The sequence below is a fragment of the Ictidomys tridecemlineatus genome, chromosome 9 (genome assembly GCF_052094955.1).
Source record: "Ictidomys tridecemlineatus isolate mIctTri1 chromosome 9, mIctTri1.hap1, whole genome shotgun sequence".
NCBI classification, from domain to species: domain Eukaryota; kingdom Metazoa; phylum Chordata; class Mammalia; order Rodentia; family Sciuridae; genus Ictidomys; species Ictidomys tridecemlineatus.
Genome location: NC_135485.1, coordinates 129,148,137 through 129,168,308, shown reverse-complemented (window position 1 = coordinate 129,168,308; position 20,172 = coordinate 129,148,137). Strand labels below are relative to the sequence as shown.

The 20,172-nt window shown below is 36.3% G+C and overlaps 2 protein-coding genes across 2 annotated transcripts in view; one reads left to right on the top strand and one right to left on the bottom strand.

The window, feature by feature from the left end:
• Positions 1–2,034, top strand: part of Abce1 (ATP binding cassette subfamily E member 1) — a 29,016-nt gene extending 26,982 nt beyond the window's left edge. The window contains exon 18 of the mRNA XM_005327553.5: positions 688–2,034. Within this exon, the coding sequence (XP_005327610.2) occupies positions 688–735 (48 nt within the window). The 3' untranslated portion in view covers positions 736–2,034. The remainder of the gene's footprint in view (positions 1–687) is intronic.
• Positions 2,035–6,536: 4,502 nt separating this feature from the next.
• Otud4 (OTU deubiquitinase 4) overlaps positions 6,537–20,172 on the bottom strand; it is a 42,921-nt gene continuing 29,285 nt past the window's right edge. The window contains exons 14-21 of the mRNA XM_078022071.1: positions 19,411–19,573; positions 17,377–17,500; positions 16,969–17,024; positions 16,414–16,494; positions 15,139–15,277; positions 14,317–14,577; positions 12,804–12,844; positions 6,537–11,557 (exon numbers count right to left, since the gene is read on the bottom strand). Coding sequence (XP_077878197.1) covers positions 10,340–11,557; positions 12,804–12,844; positions 14,317–14,577; positions 15,139–15,277; positions 16,414–16,494; positions 16,969–17,024; positions 17,377–17,500; positions 19,411–19,573 — 2,083 coding nt within the window. The 3' untranslated portion in view covers positions 6,537–10,339. The remainder of the gene's footprint in view (positions 11,558–12,803; positions 12,845–14,316; positions 14,578–15,138; positions 15,278–16,413; positions 16,495–16,968; positions 17,025–17,376; positions 17,501–19,410; positions 19,574–20,172) is intronic.

The window sequence follows — 20,172 nt, the reverse complement described above, 5'->3', positions numbered from 1 at the left end:
TGTGAAATGCAGTATTTTTTAAAAGGCAAGTTTCTTGGTCACACAAATTAAAAAGTGAAGGAACTATGAAAGCATTTCAACTGTTTTCATGTCCCCTGCAGTGCTCACTTCCATGTTTCTCTTTCATCACATCCTGTGCTAGTTTTCTCAGTTTTGAAAGGCATATTAGGCAGAAAAGAGAACAGGAATTTCTTCTGAATCATTATTTATACTTGGTATTGTCATTTTGGGGGGTATGCTTATGGTTCAGACACCGATGTATCTATTAATCATTTCTGAATTCACATTCAACTTAGTTGTAACTTAATAAGGGAGCAGATGGGTGAGTAGGTAAATGTTACTGACTGTTCTACCAAACATTCTGGGGAAAGTTATTTCATTCATATGTATATATAGTGTCATTCAGTATGCTATCTTTGGGCCAGGAGCTTAAAGTTGAAAAGATAAAAATGGAATGGAATTCCATATATATACTGTATCTTACATGAAGGAACTTTGAGTTGATGGAAGTGAGGTATTTTGATAATAGGAATGGGGACAGAAGGTAGTAATCTTGCTTTTTAGTAGTGGACCCAGAAATATACAAAAGCAGGTGGAAGTTTATTCAGGTACTTGTTTTACTAATACCTTGTATAAAATCCTAAATGTAAAGGAGTGGTGATGTTGACTTTTGCTTTTCTTTTTTAGGATGTAGAGCAAAAGAAGAGTGGAAACTACTTTTTCTTGGATGATTAGACTGAATCTGAGAATATTAATAAGCCATTTATTAAAAGAAACATTTACTGGGATTTTTGTCATATATGACTAATCAGGTTTTATGGCCCCACATACTCTGGAGCTTGAAGAATGATTTTTTTTAATGTAACATCCAAAGCCAGGTATATTGTAAATTGTAGTCTAAGCACAAAAAATGGAACTTTTCTGTTCTGAAATGATAAGGCCCTTTTTGTGCTTAATATTCTAAAGTGACATTTCAAACTATACAAATTACCTCCAAGTTTTCATGATAAATGGAAGGTTTTCAGTAGGTGTATTATATTCGTGTACCAAATACTGACCAGTGTTGCCCCATTTTAAAAATCTTGACAAGATTTCTGTACTTATCTGGTTTGCCAAGTATGCCAGTATAATGAAACTGCCCTATTTTAAAAGCCAGTCGAAGACTACACTGATGATATTTGATAAATAAACTTCAGGACTATATTTGTTATTTGTTTTCAGTCTTAGCACTGTATGTTCAGTGTGTGATTCCTAAGGAAGATTGCTGCAGAACATCACTGTCAGAAAATGGGTATTTGTTACCAACCTACGCATTGTTTTAATGTTTTTTGGTGCTTTTGAACATCATTATCCAAAAATCACTTCACTGTCCTCTCAAAGGAAAAAAAAAAAACTGGGTTTTTCAGTTTTTGCATTCTGTAAGATTCTATAATTACTTTGTTATTTTTTTTAAACATGCATTTATATAATCACTGATCAAAATTTAGGGCAAAATATTTCTAAAGAATATTTGCTTCCCTTATAACTAAAGTCTCAGAATTTTTAAGAGTTTGTGCCTGAGAATCTATGTATTTTTAAAACTACAGATTTTTCTGCTGAGCAGTCAAGGATTAGAGAAGTCAACCACTTCCCCAATAGCAGCATCAATGCAAGAGATAGCAATACAAAGCATCCCTTGGTACCAAACATATTCATTTCTAAGTTGGGACATAATAAACTTATCAAAGCCTTACTAATACACTGAACTGGAATTAACTTATATGTAAGGAAGAAGGATTACTATAAATAAATTATTGGGGCAAGCAAAACAGAAAAATTGGAGATTATTTGACAAGACTTTATAGCTCATTAACTAATAGAAGCTTTGATTAACATAATGAATAAGTTTGGTTTAATTGGACCCTATTAGGCCTTCTGAAAATAAATTTTATGTAATGCATAAATACATGTTTATTGTGGAAATTTGAACTATTCAGAAGTATACTTATGGAATAAAAAATGATCTCCCTACATTATGCTCCCAGGGGTTACCAATGTTTGAGTTTATTCTTTCATGCTTTTTTCTATGCACTTTGCTAAGTGAGAATATATAACGGGTTTGTCTTGTACATAAATGGGATTATACTAAAGTTAGTTCTGGTTTTTAAGAAGGGTTAAATGTATGATTATTTCAAATATATTGAGTAAAATAAGACAAGCTTTTATTTCTAAAAATACTTGGGATGGATGTATTACTGATTAAAATGTGTATTAATTATAAGGTAGTATTTTATGCAAATGAAATTTGAAGACATAGATTTAAATGTTATATGCTGTTGAAAGCCCTAACTTTGCTGACACCAGAGTTTGTCACCATCAATGCAAATAATATCAGGTGTAGTGGTGCACACCTGTAATCCCAGGCAGCTGGGAAGGCTGAGATTGAACCTGGAATGGTCCTATCTCAGCCTTCATCTTGGCAAGAGTATGTCTCAAAAAGGGCTGAGATGTACCCTGAATTCAATCCCTACTACCACCAAAGAAAAAGAAACTGTTAATATGTCCTGCTACAGTTATTTTCTTCAGTTTAACCTTGTCTCACTTATCACTCAGTGTATAGTATGGTATGTGGGACTGGCATATTGAATGAATGAGCATATATGCCAGAGAGAAAACTGCTCAGTTGTGCCTGGCACAGTGGCACACAGCTGTAATCCCAGCTACTGTGAAGACTGAAGTGCGAGAATCACCAAGTTCAAGGCCAGCCTGGACAACTTGGTGAAACCTTATCTCAAAAAGGACTCAGGGTGTAGTTATTGGTAAAGTGCCCCTAAATTCAATTCCCATAAGAAAGAAAGAAAAAAAAAAGACTTCAATTCGTGATTTCATTGTGTTTCTCAACACAAGTGTATGTCAACCCCTTAGTGCCTGTCATATTCTAAGTATGAAATGGTTCAGAATCACTCTGAAAATCAGGAAGGGCTGCATGAAGGAAATAGCTCCGGGGAGTATAATACCACCTGTCCCATATGAGAGGCAGAGAGGTTGTTAGAACTTATTCATGTAAAACAGGATATGCATATGACAAGTGAGAGGCAGAAAGGAGCATTCTAAGAGGCCAGGCACACCTGCAGTTCAGGAGGCTGAAGCCGGAGGGTCAGGCACTGAGCAACTGAGATGGACCCTATCTAAATAAAATACAAAATAGGGCTGGGGATGTGGCTCAGTGGTCAAGTCCCTGAGTTCAATCCCCAGTACAAAAAAAAAAAATGGTAGAAGGATATATAGGTACATAGTAATGGGCTTTCTCTGCCTGTTTGAGGTTGAAATGCATAGCCAGTAGATACACAGCTAGAATTATCAAAATAACAGGTTTCTCAGGAGCACTCACTTATTTTTTATTCGTTTGTCTTAATATTTTGAAACATTCCATCCATTGATGGCAGGATTAAACTTGCTATTTTTGTCTACTATTATACTAATGAGTTGTTTCCTTGTGGTTAACCAATGTACAGTGAGACAAAAATTTTGACACCTAGTGTGGCAAACGGTAATTCCCTGTGCTCACCACCATCTACCTCCATGCCAGGTTAGGATACACAGTGTCTGTAAACCCAGGTGATCAGTCAGAATAACCTTAAGAATCCTACAAATCCTTTTGCATAGTTTTAGTTCTCTTGCAGTTAAGTAGGTCACGTGACCCAGATCTGACCAATTAAGTTGAAAGCCATGCTTTCCTAGAATATGTATATCTAGTTTCTGATTCTTGTGGATGTGACAGAGCAAGAACTTGTGGCCACAAGGTTAAGAGATGTGAGGAGGAGCTGGGGTTGTAGCACGCTTGATTAGCATGTGTGAGGCATTAGGTTTTATCTTCATCACTAAAACATGTAGAAATAAAAAATAAAGGTATTGTGTCCATCTACAACTTAAAAAAATGTAAGGTATGTGTGAAGAATACTCATCCTTACACTTCACAACTGCCTGCAAGTCACACTTTCCTCCATATTTATGAAGAAAATAAGTCCTTATTTGTCAAGCTGTTTTTCTATTGCTGGCCACCAAGTTACCTTGGCTTCTTGGGCAAGGGCTTTCCATTTGCTTTCTGCCAAGTAACTTAAGTAGGAACTTCTTTTCACTTTTCTTAATTTGCAAATTCTTGGGCCTGGAAACTAAAGTGCAACCTTCCCAGCGAGTCTTTGGGGTTTTATTTGTTTCCAATACTTGAGATTGAACCTAGGCCTTGTGCATGCTAGTAGGCAAGTGCTCTACCAGCTTTTTGTTTTTTGAGATAGGGTCTCAGGTTGGGTGGGTATTTTTGCTTTTGTTTACAAGATCTGGAACTTAGACCAATGGTCTTGTTTATAGAAAGTTTACTATTACTGACCTTTCCACAGAGGTTACAACTGTGTTAGGTACATGCAAGGTTGGGAGCCGATACTAAGTCTACATCTCCCGTATCTACACAATTCTTGGCTAAGGAAACAGACCAGCTGTCCAGGTCTATTCCTTCTCATAGCGCACAGGCTTAGTAAGCAGACTGTTCTTTCCCCCATTTATAAAACACCTTTTTTACAATCCTAGAAGAGCCAAGCCAATGGTGCATGCCTGTAATTTCAGCTGCTGTGGAGGTTGAGGCAGAAGGATCACAGATTCAAGGCCAACCTGGGCAACTTTGCCAAGAAAGAAAAAAAAATCCAAAGGCTAGGGAATACCTTAGTGGCAAGGTGCCCTTGGGATTAACTACAAAGTTAATTAAATGCTTTTACTAACACCCAATTTACAAATGGCAGAAAACGTGTAACAAGTAACACATCAGGTAAATCCCTAGTGAGTTTAAAAAAAAAAAAGAAACTCATTTTCTACTCATCTTTAAAAGGTGGTCAGTCCAAAGGTAAGTTTCTCAATTATCTGCCAGTTAATATTAAAAGGAAAAAAAAAAAGCTTAAAAAAAAACTCTCACATTCTTCATCTTTGGCTTTTACTCTCATTTTTGTTTTTTCCCCCAAATCCAAATGAAAAACAAAATGTAAAAGACCAGTATGTATTTTTTAAAGGGTTGACTAAAACCCATTTCTCTAGTAAACTCATGAAAGGATCCATCTAAAAAGCTTCAACGTGATGAGGTCTATAGCTCCTCTTAAAACACTGATCCAAAGTACTTAACAATTCTGAGGCACCCAGGATTCACAAGATGTGATAAGGACGCATAGGTTTGTATAGGAAAGTTGGGCATAGTGACTTCCTCTTTTGTTTCCATTTGCACACTTTTCCCTAGTTCTGGACCAAAGTACTTCAATGTTATATAGAAAAGCCTAATTATTCTAGGTGAAGGATAGGCCTTCTAATTATAGAAAACTTCAGAGAAACCCCATCTTGCACCTCTTGAGGACAAATTGCTTCCCTTGATATCACCTTTTATCCCACCCAGCTGGACATCTTGTTCTCATCTCTGGCTTCTGTTGACCATGGGCAAACCTGCTAGCTATCTAATAGGTAAATGTTTCCCCATTACTCCTTCCCCAAGAATGTTATCGTATTTTATGAAACTTCTCAAGCAGTCTCAAGCAAGCTGTCAAACTTGTAAGCAGTGCTGGGATTGGAACCCACAGGGCCTAGGCAACCGCTCTTGCCCTGAACTACATCCCTTGCCCCAGCTGTGATTTTTTCTTTACACTGGCTCATTCTGTCCCTTGCTGTTCCTGTGCCCATGTATATCAGGTTCTCTTTTAAATACATGCACTGAATGAACACTGTTTCAGGCTCTGCTTTGTGAGGAAGCTAAACTTGCCTGAGAGTTCACATTCTAAATATATTTAAACAAATACTCTTAATATTCAGAGTTGGCTTGATTTAATAAAAGAATGAATTTAGTAGGGCAGAGTGACACACACCTATAATCCCAGCAACTATGGAAGCTAAGGCAAAGGGCTGGGGATGTAGTTCAGTGGTGAAGTATCACTGGGTTCAATCCCCAGTACTGAAACAAAACATCAACATTTAATGGTGGGCTGGAAATGTTATTAACTCAGTGGTAGAGCACATGCCCAGCGTGCACAGAGGCCCTGGGTTCAATCCCTAGCACTGCAAAAAAAATTAAAAAACTAAAAATAAAATTGTTGGGTTTTCAAAGTATTAGGTATACTCAAATCTGTTTTCAAAGCTTTCAATTTGCTTTCCCTTCAGAAAACATTTAATAGAAATGCAAAAAAAAAAAAAATTACCCACATCAACTCAAGTATCCTGCATATTCTATATTCATTTTGTGGCTGCTGGAAAAAAAAAAATGATAGCATCAGCTGTAAAACTACAGAACTAGGTTCAAGTCCAAATCCCACCACTTGGTAGCTGTGTGACCTTAGGCAAGTAATGTGGAAAATATCACCTATGGGTCACAAATCCCAAATGACTTTTAGTTTACATAAAAGAACTGTCGTCTGGCTGTGAAAGAGCCAAAGAAACCATCCTTATTCTAAGAAAGCTTACTAAGATTTATATGCTATATTACTTGATTACCCTTGAAACCAAAGAATCACAAGTAGGATCAAGAGACAAAATTTAATATATGCACACAGTTTTATATATAATGCAGCATCACACCATGTAGGGCATTTACTCTTATTTTGTACATTCAGATATGTTTGAAACACTTCTTAAGGCTACAAAACAGAACATAGAAAAATAAACAGGAATATATTCAACACTTACAAAAAGTGATATGATAAAGAATATAAAGTACTATTTTCCTTTCAACACTTCAAAAGATATGTATATATACTTTTTTTTTTACAAGTAACATCACAAATGATCACATCTTCACATGCTTGTAAGTATTATTTGTACTCAGTGTAAGGCTATTATCATTTTTTATACGTAAATTTTTCTAGCTCTGTAACAATGCAATTTTTAATCCATTCAAGTAAATCCAACCCCAAAGTTGCTGCTTCCCAGCATTAAGACATGCACCCACCCCTCTTAAAGGATTCTCTAAAACTTGTATTTCAGGGGGCAGGGAGGAGAAAATCTCTTCTAAAAAAAAAAAAAGAAAAAATCCCAATCAGCGGGAGAGTAAATGGCTGACACTAGTAGCAAACCTTAGTTCTTTGAAACTGACATACTGGAAATGAGCCATTATTAAGATTCTAAAACAAAAACAATAGCCTTTAGACATAAAATAGGGAGCAAAATACAGTACACAGAAACAGTGTAGCCAAATACGCATTCTCTTCAGCAACACTGGAATGGGCCTTGCTTAGTACCCATAAGTGAAGGACGAAAAAATTTACCTCATCTAAAACTGAAGGCAAAACAAATGAGGAAAAAATAAATATTGCTAGTTTCTAGGATGGCTGAGTATTTTCTAAACCAGAAATGGTTAGAAAGAAACTTTATTGCACCAAGTCAATCTTAAGCAAGTTTGCAGTTCACAGGCAATTTAATTCACCCTTGAGTCACAAAGGAAACAACACACTGCAAGAATAGAGTTTGCTTCAGATAAGCTGTCTCAGCACTGTGGTTTCAAGAAACCCACCGCTGTCAGATGGAGGCAGGTCTGAGCTTGGGTCTGCCATGACAGTGGACTCGTGGAATACCAGGAACAACAGGAGGACAACACAGCTGCCAGCATCCTGCTACAAGGAGCATGGAGGGCAAGAATGGAAGATGGATCTGAGGGAAATAAACTTGAAGAAGAGACATATGCACAATACTACAAGAAGGGGAGCTGGACTCAAGTTCAGAAGCACCTAACTAAGCAAAAACAAGTGAGCTTTGGTCAGTCTAAACATTTGTTCTTCAAAATATGTCTGATCATAATATGCTGAAGTTTCATAATTTCCAAATCAAAATATAAATGATTCTCCATTCTACCCTTCTGCCTTTTTCTTATATAGAATTATCTCAAGTCAATATATAATGACATACAGTTATAATATGAAGGACAAAAGCTTGCTTGGCCTTAGTTTGACCTCAGCATAAGGCAAAATCCCCTGGACTAAAACATTTAAAAACAAATCTAAAGGAAAAAAAAAAAAAAACTGACCTTCATGCAAAGAGTGATAATTTTAAAACTAACAAAAGTCAGAGTTCTTTTATTCCAGAGGTCACTGAGAAAAGTACCATCTGCTAAAATTCTTTCAGCACTGTTTCCACCCTGTGCTGGAGGTTAGAGATGGGAAACAGGAAGCAAATCAGTGCTTCCCTCAGGAGTGATGAGTCTTTCGTTAATTGAGGTAAGGTAGGATGACAGTGAAGAAACCAACAGAATTCTGTGCTATCCAATTTTTAAACATTTCCAGAAACAGATCAAATCCCAGTCAATACAATAAAGGACACTGGAAATAATTGCTTTTACTCCTGAGATCAAACTTACATTGAACTTTTAAATCTGGTATTTATATCAAAATGATTTTCATAATAGAAATTATCAGATAAACTAACCTACAATAAAGGGGGGGCTGAAAAAGAAGAGCCTTCTAAGCTTCTCATTTCATAATTCAGCTACTGATGTTAAGGAAAAACAGGTTTCAGCAGTACCTTCAACAACTGCTCTAGCTTAGAAGGTGACAACAGAAATTCCTCAACAGGTTCTTTCATTCAATTTTTCTATCCATAACCATCCCAGTCTTTACAAATTTTTACCTAGCACCATCATAATAAAATGTTATCTTTCAAAGTGCTCTCTAAAATCCTATGTTACAAAATATCTAAATGCTAATCACTACCCAAATCAGCAGTTACATAGACATTAGGTAATTAAAACAGCACAGAGGTAAATAACCATTATTACAGTACAGTGGAGATTCACTGAGCCTAGCTGACATCCACACACTCCTACAGGTTATCAGAGAACCCAGAAAACTCATCTGCTTTGTCAATTCAAGTGAATTATATTTGCTTTTAAAGTAATCTGCTTTAAAAAAAAAAAAAAAAAAAAGCCACCACATCTATTTTGGCTAGGTATATTACATATGGCATGCAAAGAAAAATTACTGTATTATTTGCATAGCACTCAAACTTCCTGATCAAAAGATAATCTCAACATTTAAAAAAGGGTAGATTTTCACATTGGTATGTACAAATAAGAAATACAAGCTACAGTTATTTTTACAAAGTAACACAGATGAATGAATACTGTGTTAGAGTCCAATCTCCAAATGAGAACAGAGTGCAACATGCAAAGGGAACTCTAGTAAATACTGAAGACTGGAAGGAAGAGGGATAGAAGACATGTTACCAGAGTAACAAGTTATAAAATGCAAAGCAAAACCATTTTCTAGCAGCATCCTCTAGATAAGAACTAGAAGTTACAATCATTCTTATTTTCGTACAATTCCAGCCATGACAAATTGAACATGCAAATGTAAAGTGATACAAAACCAATGGTGCAAGGGAAAAACAAAACAATCACTCTCTATAGAAACCTGTCAAGCTAAAAATTTTTAACATTTCTTCTCACAAAATATTTAGAATCTGTCAGTGCATTAGTGTTAAAGTGGCATTAAAAAACTTCTGCAATTTTAACAGATGCAGATTATTTTCAAAATGCATAGCATCTACATTTCTTTCGAGTAGGCACCATGATATTTACACCAGTGCTAAGAATTCTTGGTGGAAACAGCCATTTCACTGGAATTTCCTACTATTTCTTAAACATCTATTCTTGTATGCAATCTCAAATTCAACAAATACTCACCAAAAATATACCCTATGAATATTAAAAGAACTATATACATTTCTAAGACACAGGTTAATAGGCTGCCTTATATGTAATATTAAAGAGAAGACATTATTCAAGTTTGACAGATATTGAGATGAAAGGCCTTTGGGTTGGAAGCATTTTAAAAGACAACAGTGTTTTAGGCTGAGAATCGTTTGAGCCCAGTTTATGACTAAGGCATTGCATAATAAAATATACATTTCTATTTGGTGCAATGATATATTTTGGAATCTATACTGTGTCCAATGGTGTTTTGTCACTTTAGTAAACACTATAAAGCACACATTTCCAACATTTGAAATCAAACTTTTACAAGGAAAAAAACCAAACACTAAATCTATAATGTTTTATATTAGGCTGTTTATAAAAAATACTTTAACAAACTTATTTTCTAGTTTTTATGGGGGCAGTCACCCAATAAATAAATGAAAACAGATTGTGAATGAAGGTAAATGGCAATGCCAAAAATTCACCTGCCCCTGACTCATGTCCAAAATCTCATCCAGAATGGGAATGAGGGTAAAGGGGGAGGGGAGGAGATAATTCCAATTTGGGTTTTTATTTTAATGTATTTTTTTAAAGCCTCCAGAAATACTCCACCTAAGAAAGGGCTTCTGTTCTAAAACATCAGAGCAACAACCATCAGGTGTGTTGTCCCCTGTGGCCATCTCCCATCCCTGATCTCCTCCTATCGCCCCTATATGGACGTCCTCTGACATTTCGATGGTACTGATAACCTTCATCCCGGCTTCTGCTTGGCTGCCCTTTCCAGGTCTCCTCACCTCTCACGTGTTGATATCCGCCCCTACCAGAATAGCCCCAATCACTTTTGTACTTCCTGCCTCCGTAAGTTTGATTATAGAACTGCTTGGATCTGCCACTTCTCAGAATATTAGACACTTCATTTTCATCTTCTGAACTCTCTTCTTTTGGTCTTTGCATTCTGCTATCCATAGAGTTGGCCCCAGGACTGACCACATCAGCAGCAGTCTTTGGATCTTTTACTTTCTCTGGTTTTTCTTTCAGACTTTGAATGGTCCTCTTAGGCTCAAGTTTAACAGGCACAGTTTCTCTCTCTCTGTTTAGAATCTGAGAAGGAAGATGAGACTTTCCCTCTGCTCCAGGAAGTGCAGAAGCCAGGGTCAGATCTGCCTTTCGTGTCTGGGATGACTGCTCTGCTCGGCCTTCATGTTTGCTGCTCACGCTTGTTTCAGGGAGAGTGTGTACAACTTCACCCCTGGCTTCTGGAAATTCATTTACTGCTAAGACTGAACCACATTCTTTAGAGAGATCCAGGTTTTCCAGAGGCAGATCCAATTCTCCTTTCTCATCAGAAGGCAGGACAATATTCTGCCTCATTACAGGATTTTCTATGAACCCCTGAAAAGGGTATCCATACCAAACATGAGGAAAGAAAGGAGGTGCAATGGGAACTGGGCCTAAGAATGGATTAGGTCCAAAGGACGGTTGTGGATACATGTTCTTGCCACTTAGTGACTCTTCATATTCAGCATGAAGAAGCTGCCCAGTGTTCTCAGATTCAAGATCAGCCTGGTAAGACAACTGTCCATGACTTTCAGACACCTGAGATGGAGGGATAACCAGAGGTGAAGAAAATGTCGGTGGTCCAATATCTGCCTGAGGCATCTGACCATTAACACTGGCCTCAGTCTGCATAGGAAAGTGTGCATCGGTACAAGTACAATCACTTTCATTCTGAGCAGAAGGAGCTTCTTGGAACCAAGGATTATGAGGATACACAGGTACTGGGACCTTTGGGTACATCCTGCAGGCTGCCAGGTAGGCCTGGTGCAAAGGGTAAAGGTAAGAATGTGGGGCCCACATAGGACAACTATATGCCTGAAAGAGATACAAAATAGTAAAAGTAAATAAAAGGGAAAATTAAAAAGGTTTGAGTGTACCCATCTCAAAACAGTAGGCTCAAGAGAAGCTTCTCATGCCTACAAAGAACACAAACCTACCTACAGTCCAAATACCAGATCATTGCTATACCCCCATCAGGAAAAAGAAAATCGTGTTGCCCTTCAAGATTCCATCCTTTGCTCCTGTCTTGAAACCAATCCAAAGTCCTGCTACAGAGGCTGATAGGAAACATCATCTCTATAACTGGCAGCTTAACTAGACCTACATTCACTTTCTGGTTCTCCCACTGACTGATTGTATGACCCTGCCAGCCGGTTCACTTGCCTGGACCTATTCTATAAGGAAAATGCTGATAGATGATTTTTACTGACAGGACTCAATGAGTATGAAAACCCCAGAGTACTCCAGCTGCAAAAATTAGGTTAGATCCTCCACTCAAAGAAGGCTAATGTTCAAAATGAAATACTCCAAATCCTTCCTCTGCATGGGTTCAGCTAAATACCAAAATATGAAGAAATTATAACCAGCCAATTAGATAAAGCCTACATAAATGCAAAACCAGGCGCTGAATATGGCACAAGGCCTTATAAAACTTGGTCACTAGACCAGGACAGAGTGCTTTATTTCCTCTCTGAAATATCTAGAACCCACAGAAACTACAGACAGCCTAGCACTGACAGAGAGTTCTCTAGCCTCTTAGAAAAAGTATTTTTTAGGTGACTGATTTCCAAAGGACCTCTCTGCTATGCTAGTGAACATACAAGCCTCCCACTCACATACTAATACTTTCATTTGTTATTTCCTTTGGTCCTTTCAATAACTGAGGCAGGTAGCAAACATTAACACCACTCTATAGATGAAGAAAGCCATGCTCAGAGACACTGTGGCTTACCCAAGAATACACAGCTATAAGCCGTGAAAGAGAACTTCAAACCCAAAAGTTTCATCCACTTTCCCCAGTAAGGACATTTCCATGAGGTCCCTGGAATTATGGTTAATTCCTGAATGTATTCCTAAGTTAAACCATCATTAACTAAGAGGTAAACAAGCAAACACAGGAACCTCTACACCACCAAAAGCATCCTGTAAAATGCTGAAAACTCTGGTTCTTAAGAAAATATTTGGTAAACCTGAGGTTATTGCCTGATTAACACTATGGTAATATTTTAAAACAGAATTAACTTAATAATAAAACAACTTTAAAATGATAAATGTAAATTACCTTCACTCCAAGATTGAAGAAAAATCTAAGAATGTTCTTATCTGAAAACAAAAGTATTCGCTTGTTAAAAATATACATTCACAAAGCATTTCTTCATCATCTCGATCGATACACAGTTCCTAAAGAGCATTTTATCTACTAGAATTGTATTCTCCGACCTGTGATATAAAACATAAAAACCAACAGAGCCAAAATTCAGGGCTGGTGCAGTGGAACACACCTGTAATCCCAGGGCCCAAGCAGGAGGATCACAAATTCAAAGCCATCCTTAGCAACTCAGCAAGGCCCTATCTCAAAGCAAACAACCACAAAAGTCAGGCTGCTAAGCAATTCTAATTCTGTATGCTTTTCCTCTAACATCTAAATCCCATAATGGTTTAAACTAATATTCCTATCTGATTAAAACTGAATCTGGATGAAAGAAACTCAAGTGTTAATTTTTTAACTTACCAGTGAGGTTTAAAAAATTATGAAATAAAAATGCTGGGGAGAATGATAAGATCACATAAACCTAACTTAATGATACTATGATTAGTAGAACAGTACACTCCTGCTATTCATTTGCCATTAGCCCATTACCCATATAAGCTCATTGAATAAAAACAAACTATCCACATCAATTTAGGCAAAACGTTACAGGGGCTGGGGCTACAGCTCAGTGGCAGAGCACTCCCCTAGCACGGGCAAGGCATTGGGTTCAATCCTCAGAACCACATACAAACAAATAAGTAAAATAAAGTTTAAAGTCTTTAAAAAAGAAGAAGAAGAAGAGTATACAAGCAGTCACTGTAATACTCTTCCAGTTTTACAGGTATGAAAACTTGTAAACTAAAAATAGAGGCTATAGATATGTAAGATCCCTAAAAATAAGGGGGAAAAACAAATTTTAAAGAATTATTTTTAAAAAACTGCTACATATAATACTGTACGAGTTACTACAAATATTATATTCAATCTTCTTAATTTTTTAACAGATAAAGTAATATCAATCTCCCAAAAGCCAGACCAGTGTTGAGAAAATTCGTTGATGTTTAGATGTCCAATTAATGAAAATATCAACCCATAAAGCCAAGTTCTCAATTCTATGTACACTTCAACAAAACTGAAACAGACACATTAAAACAGGTTAGAAATGCTAGAGATAAATTATATAATGTTAATATTAGCTAATATAAATATCATGTAATATAGTTATGTAATTATGAATTATATAATTTTATTAGACATTATATACTATATTTAAGCTTTTATATGTGTTCTACGTATGGAATGATGGGACAAAATGTTAAATCTTATATAATTCAAAATGGTTTCAAGGTTGATTATGAAAAAAATGACATTTTTGAAGAGAACCATTACTAAACAAAAAAATCACTTCTTTAAAAAAAAAAAAAAGCCAAACTTCTGCCATCTTTCCCAATTAAGTCCTCCTTCTGGCTAATAAACAAGTCTCTGGCCTGCATTTTCGTCTTTTTATGTCTTACTCAACCTATGTGAACTTGGAGGAGCTCACCTTTAGGCAGGTCCTCCCCAGTCTGACACAGTGAATAAGGTGGTGCAATGGCTCGATCTCCCTTTTCATTATAAGGAAACCCAGGATAGAGTGGGTCTTGATAAAGGCTCAGTGTCTGAGGCAAAGGCATCAAGGGCTGGTTAACTGCCTGAATTGACACAGGAACTGGAGAGGGTGTTAAATGAGCTTGAGACACAGCAGAATCAGGTCCAGTGGTCAAAGTCTGTGTCACTGATAGAACAGGAATCGGAGCAGGGACACCTACAAAAGAGAGGGACAAGAATCAAAATCTACAAAAAGATAAAAATAATTCTCTAGAAATATAAGTTTATATTACACTATTAAGTAAATAATGCTGCTAGTAAAACAGCAGGTTGTTAAGCAATCTAACATAGTTTTAATTCGAGTATCAACCCAGGATTCTTCAGGACACAGAGAGGAAATAAGCCTAAGAAAAAAGCTTTGAGTCAGTATCTAACTGTAGCTCTCAGAAGACACAAGGTCTGCAAGGAGTCCAACTGGGAAAGAGCTGACCCGTGGGGGAAGCAAACTGTAGTGCCAGTTAGTGCTGAGCTACCAAAGCAAAGACTGTTGATAATCAGCTCAAATGCCATGTGTCTAGGATAATAGGAGTACACCTTAAGCAACAGCAAAGACCTCAGCCCTCCCACACTAGAAGCAGAGCAAAGCAGAGAATCACAGAAAGCTCCTTGAGACTCTCTACACTTAGTCCTTTTCTGCAATCAAGCCCTCATTCAAAAATTAGAAGTCTGACTTGGAAGCTTTTTTGCTGGTTGTTCATTTGATAAATCCTTCTCTAACCTGTTGGTCCAAAAGTTGTAGGCTCACTTGGCCAGGCTGGCACAGTGGCTGGTAAAGAAGGCACCGCAGGAGTTAGATGTACCTCTGGAGAAACTAAAAGGGGAGCTGGATTCGAAAGAGACACATGTTCTGCTGGCTTCTACAGAGAGTGGAAAAAGAAAACGGGTCATTTTGCTTAGATACTAATTTTTAATCACATATATCTTGAATTGGCTGCCTTTTATACAACTGAAGTATAAATGGTCCTATTCTTGTCTTAGAAATGAAAGAAAACAGAGTAGACAAAAACAACATGCAAACAAATGAAATCCAACCAAGTATTGCCTACCAAAAGTCCCAGAAGCCACAAGCCAAGTGTGAAACAGTACAACCAACTTGAAATTCATGAATTTAGAAAAGCTCCCCACACAGATATACCAAGTAACTATGACTTAGTCTTATTATAGGAAGGATGATAATTAAAAAGCATTTAGCACTGAACTTTTTTCTACTTTTATATTAGACCAAGAACCAAAATAACTGCCAGAACTTCTGTTCCTTCATCATTTTACTTATAAATTTGTGGAATTGCTTTTTTAAATGTGTGAAATAACTGATGCAGATGACTCTTCAAAAGGTCTGCTAATAGCAAAGACATATTTAACCACTAAGCCACATCCCCAGCCCTTTTTTATATTTTATTTAGAGATAGGGTCTCACTTAGTTGCTTTAGGATCTAAGTTGCTGAAGCTGGCTTTGAACTCAACCTCCTGCCTCAACCTCCCAAGCCACTGGGATTACAGGCACATGCCACCACACCCAGCCAAAAAAGTTTTAAAATAAAGTAGAAATTCAGTTTTCTTTCAAAAATCTAATGTTCAGGTCAAGTTACCATAAAGGTAGGATAAGATATCAAAAAATAAAGACAACAAATATGAACTTATCCAAAATAAATTCAGAAGAATGGCAAAGAAATGGTTACAAAATAAACATCTATTAAACACCATTAACACTGTAAACTAGCCAAGATCAAAATAAATTACAGAAAAATTTTAATTGGGACCTGGGGATATAGCTCAGTTGGCAGAGTGCTTGCCAACATGCACAAGACCCTGGGTTCAATCCCCAGCACCACCAAAAAAAAAAAAAGGAAGAAAAAAAATTGTAATTGCACTTAAATTGTGATGCTAGAATAAATTCTCCCATTTCCATAGAGATGTTTCCTATTTTTATATCATTGTATACAAAGAACCCAGAGAATATAGTACTCAGTGACAAATGCAACAACTTACGTACTTGTTCTGCAGGAGATGGGCACTCTAATTTCTTTGACTTTGATGGTGATGAAATTCTTGTACATTTTTCATCACTGGTATTCTTTGGGAGCAAAAAGAAAGTGTGATTTTTGTATTTCAAAGACCCACATTCCAGGAATAACAGCAATTTCCTTTATAGTTCACTCCACATGCATCTGAGCCCTCTCATGATTTGAAATTTTTTTTCCAATTATAATGGTCTTCAATAGGAAGGTTAGCTTTGCCTGTGTATCTCTATTCTACCAAATTACTGGGTTATTTCTAGCTGGGGCATGGCTTTAAACAATCTCCCTGGAGTGATGGAGAATATAAGCTACTCTGCAACTATTCACATAAGGCATCCCAAGGTACCTTGAAGACACAATTATGACTTGTGAGCATAAGCCAGAATACAAACTCGCCTCTTTTCTGCTTCTCTTCTATACTAGTAGTTATAAAATGTTGAAATCATTTCTACCTTCCCCTACTTTTTCTTACTATAGTATCACAGTGTTAAAAAAAAAAAAGAAATGCAATTAGAATTTTAAACTTTTACCTCCAATGTGCTTGACTCAGGCTTTTTATCCAAGTGAATATGTCCATGGATAGGGTCTATAACATATTAAGGTAAAAAAAACGTAGCATCAACCACTAGTCAGGTTTGAATACAGAACAAAATATGAAGAAAGTCAACAGTACTACTGAAAGCATGTTTAGTCAATGAAAAATGCAGTATTTAACATTTAACATGCCTTAGGCTGAGTCAACATTTCTCGCCATATCTAACATTAATATGGAGAGATTACTTAAGCAGCTTAACAATTTAAAAAGTAATTTTTTTTCCCCAAAATAGTAGTCCCTCCCTTATTTACAGGGGATACATTCCAAGACCCCACCAGCGGATTCCTCAGAAAATTATTAAGAAAATCTTTCCCATCTGCTTTGAAATGAGGAAATAACGTACCTTTGTCTTTTCGTTCTTCTATATCCATTCTCCGCCTGCTTCCTTTCCTATCACTTACATGCGATGATTTTCTCTGAACACATGGGTTGCTACTCTGAGAAGCGGACTGACTCATTGATGAGCTCTTTAAAATGAACAAAACCCAACATTTGTGTTAAAATTTACTCACAAAACTATCAACAGAAATTCTGTAATTAATACTATTCTTCATACTTCTACACACAAAATCTCAAAATTCATAGCCCTAGATTTTTATATTACTGAAAATAAAAATGATATAATCTAGGGTCCACTTTTAATTATATTAATTGCTAAATGACTAAATCAAAGTAATAGGCAAAGCAGACCTTCAGCATAATTAGTAGTTAGACTTCATCATAGATCCATTTCAGGAAGCCACCCTGACCAGACCTTCACCTGGCAACTTACATTCTCTGTATAAACAATAGCATTCTCTGTACCAACCTTCTGAAGAAGCCATTGTAGAGGCATGATCTTTGTGGAAGGGGAAAAAAATCTAAATGCAAATTAGCAGATACAGTGCCATCAGGATTTTTATCACTGATATACTATTACCAGAGCAAATCAATAAGCTCTGCATGAGATCCAACCTTCTAACTGTGAAACAAAAAGACTGCAATAAGTTGTTTTTTAAACTAAATTATTATTTAAGGTTCTAAGTTCCCATTACATTATATATTTCATATAGCAGCATAGAGGACCTTGGTCTTGGCTAAGGAATTTTATAGAAAATAGACCTTTGCCACTAGTAATCCCACGATGTCTAAAGATAATGAGAATGAACACCCCATTTTAGCTGGGCACAGTGATGAACACCTATAATCCCAGCAATTTGGGAGGCTGAGATAGGAAAACTTTCAAGTTTGAAGCCATACTCAACAACTTAGTGAGATCCTGATTCAAAATAAAAAATAAAAGGACTGGGGATGTGGCTCAGTGGTAAAGCAACCCTGGGTCCAATCCTCAGTACTTTAGAAAAAAAAAAAAATTAACAATAAAAAAATTTCACAATTTGTCCTTGCATTATAGTATACCTTTAACATTTGCTAACTAAAAAGAAGAAATATAGATAAAAGCTCAAATAATTTATAGTTGTCTACATAAAAATTGTAGAAAATTGACATATAGGACATGAAAGATAAATATACTTAGCACACACACACAATGCCCTATGCTTTTGGGCATCTCTTCCAATAATTCCTAACCCTGTGCCAATTGAATAACTATTTCACATAAGCTTTTCCAACTGAACTCTTCCTCAGACCCCTAAGACATTCCATAACCAGATGACAGAGAACTACGTGTATGGGGCTTTAATGTTTTATGGTGGTCTAGTGGGAAACCTCTCAAAACACTCCATTTTGTATGTTTAATCTATTGTTACCAATCAGGATCATAGGTCATCTGAGTACCACTTACCAAGACTTAAAAGCCCACAGGGTTCCCAGTATCAATAATGAAGCAGTTACCCTTCCCTGTTCTGCTCATGAACCTTCTTCACCTACATGACTCCCCAACAGGAGTTAAGGAAATCTGAAGACAGAGAACTCTTTCATCAGAGAAACATCCACTGCAAATAGTGTCTGACACATAGAGTAAGGACAGAAACACAGGACTGCAGGATACTACCTGAACAGTGAGCTCTCTTGAAAGATAGCTCTCACTTTATCAGGTCCTCCTAGGTTTAATAAACAGTTCAGAGTACTTCGGGATTTAACAGATATTTCTTGTAAAAGGTTAAATGAATCATGAACCTCTCTATACTGCACATTATTTTGGCTACCAAATTAAATACATACTAAACATTTCAAACCCATTTACTTGCCAACCATCACCAACTTTTCAATAACATTTCTAGACCTATCTTCATGCAAAAAATGAAAAGGAGAATTAAATGATCTCTAAACTTGCAGTTTAAAAATTGTTAGCACACCATAAGAAACCTATGGTTTAATATAGAAACTATACTAAGACTTCCAAACATTAACCTTTAAAAATTCCCTTTATACATACAGAAAGAGCTGGGAAAGCCTGTTCATCTCTGTTCTGAATCTCATAGAGTAAACGAGACTCCTCTATAGCTTGCTTCTCTCTGCGCTCTTCTGGGGAGAGGCCAAAATAGTGAGATTCTCGACTTGTATGATCAAAATCTTCAACTCTCTCACGATCAGGTTTTCTGTCAAATAAAACATTCTTGTCAGAAAGAAAAAAAGACAAAATGTATTGAGTACCTAAAATAAGATTATCTACTTTCCAATATAAATGTTTGACTAATTTAGCCACACTAACACTTCAGAACTTTTGGCAGCCTGATTAGTATGTTTCACAACTGGAACTGCTATAGTATCAGAATATCTCACTAAGATAATGCACTTACGATAAGGGAGATAAAAGATATATAATTCACTTCCAAGTAATATAGAAATAATTAAATCTCTTTTTTTAATCAGCGCAGAAATATAACTATTGTATATATTCTTTATGCCATATTCCAACACTTCGACAGGAATTTGCTCTCAAAAGAAAAAAGAGTTAAGCAATGACATTTCTTGTATATCAATACTAAATGAAAGCATACATACATGCAGTCCTGCTTATGTTTTTGCTTTTTCCAAAAGAAGAAACATTATCACTAAGGAAAAGATGAAAAATTAAGATGCCATAAATATCCTCTCTAAAGAAGAAAACTAGATGATTGGGAAAATACAGATAAAAAGGAGACTATATATAGAAAAACATTTAGGATGCTTTGGATTATGAATAATTTGAATTAAC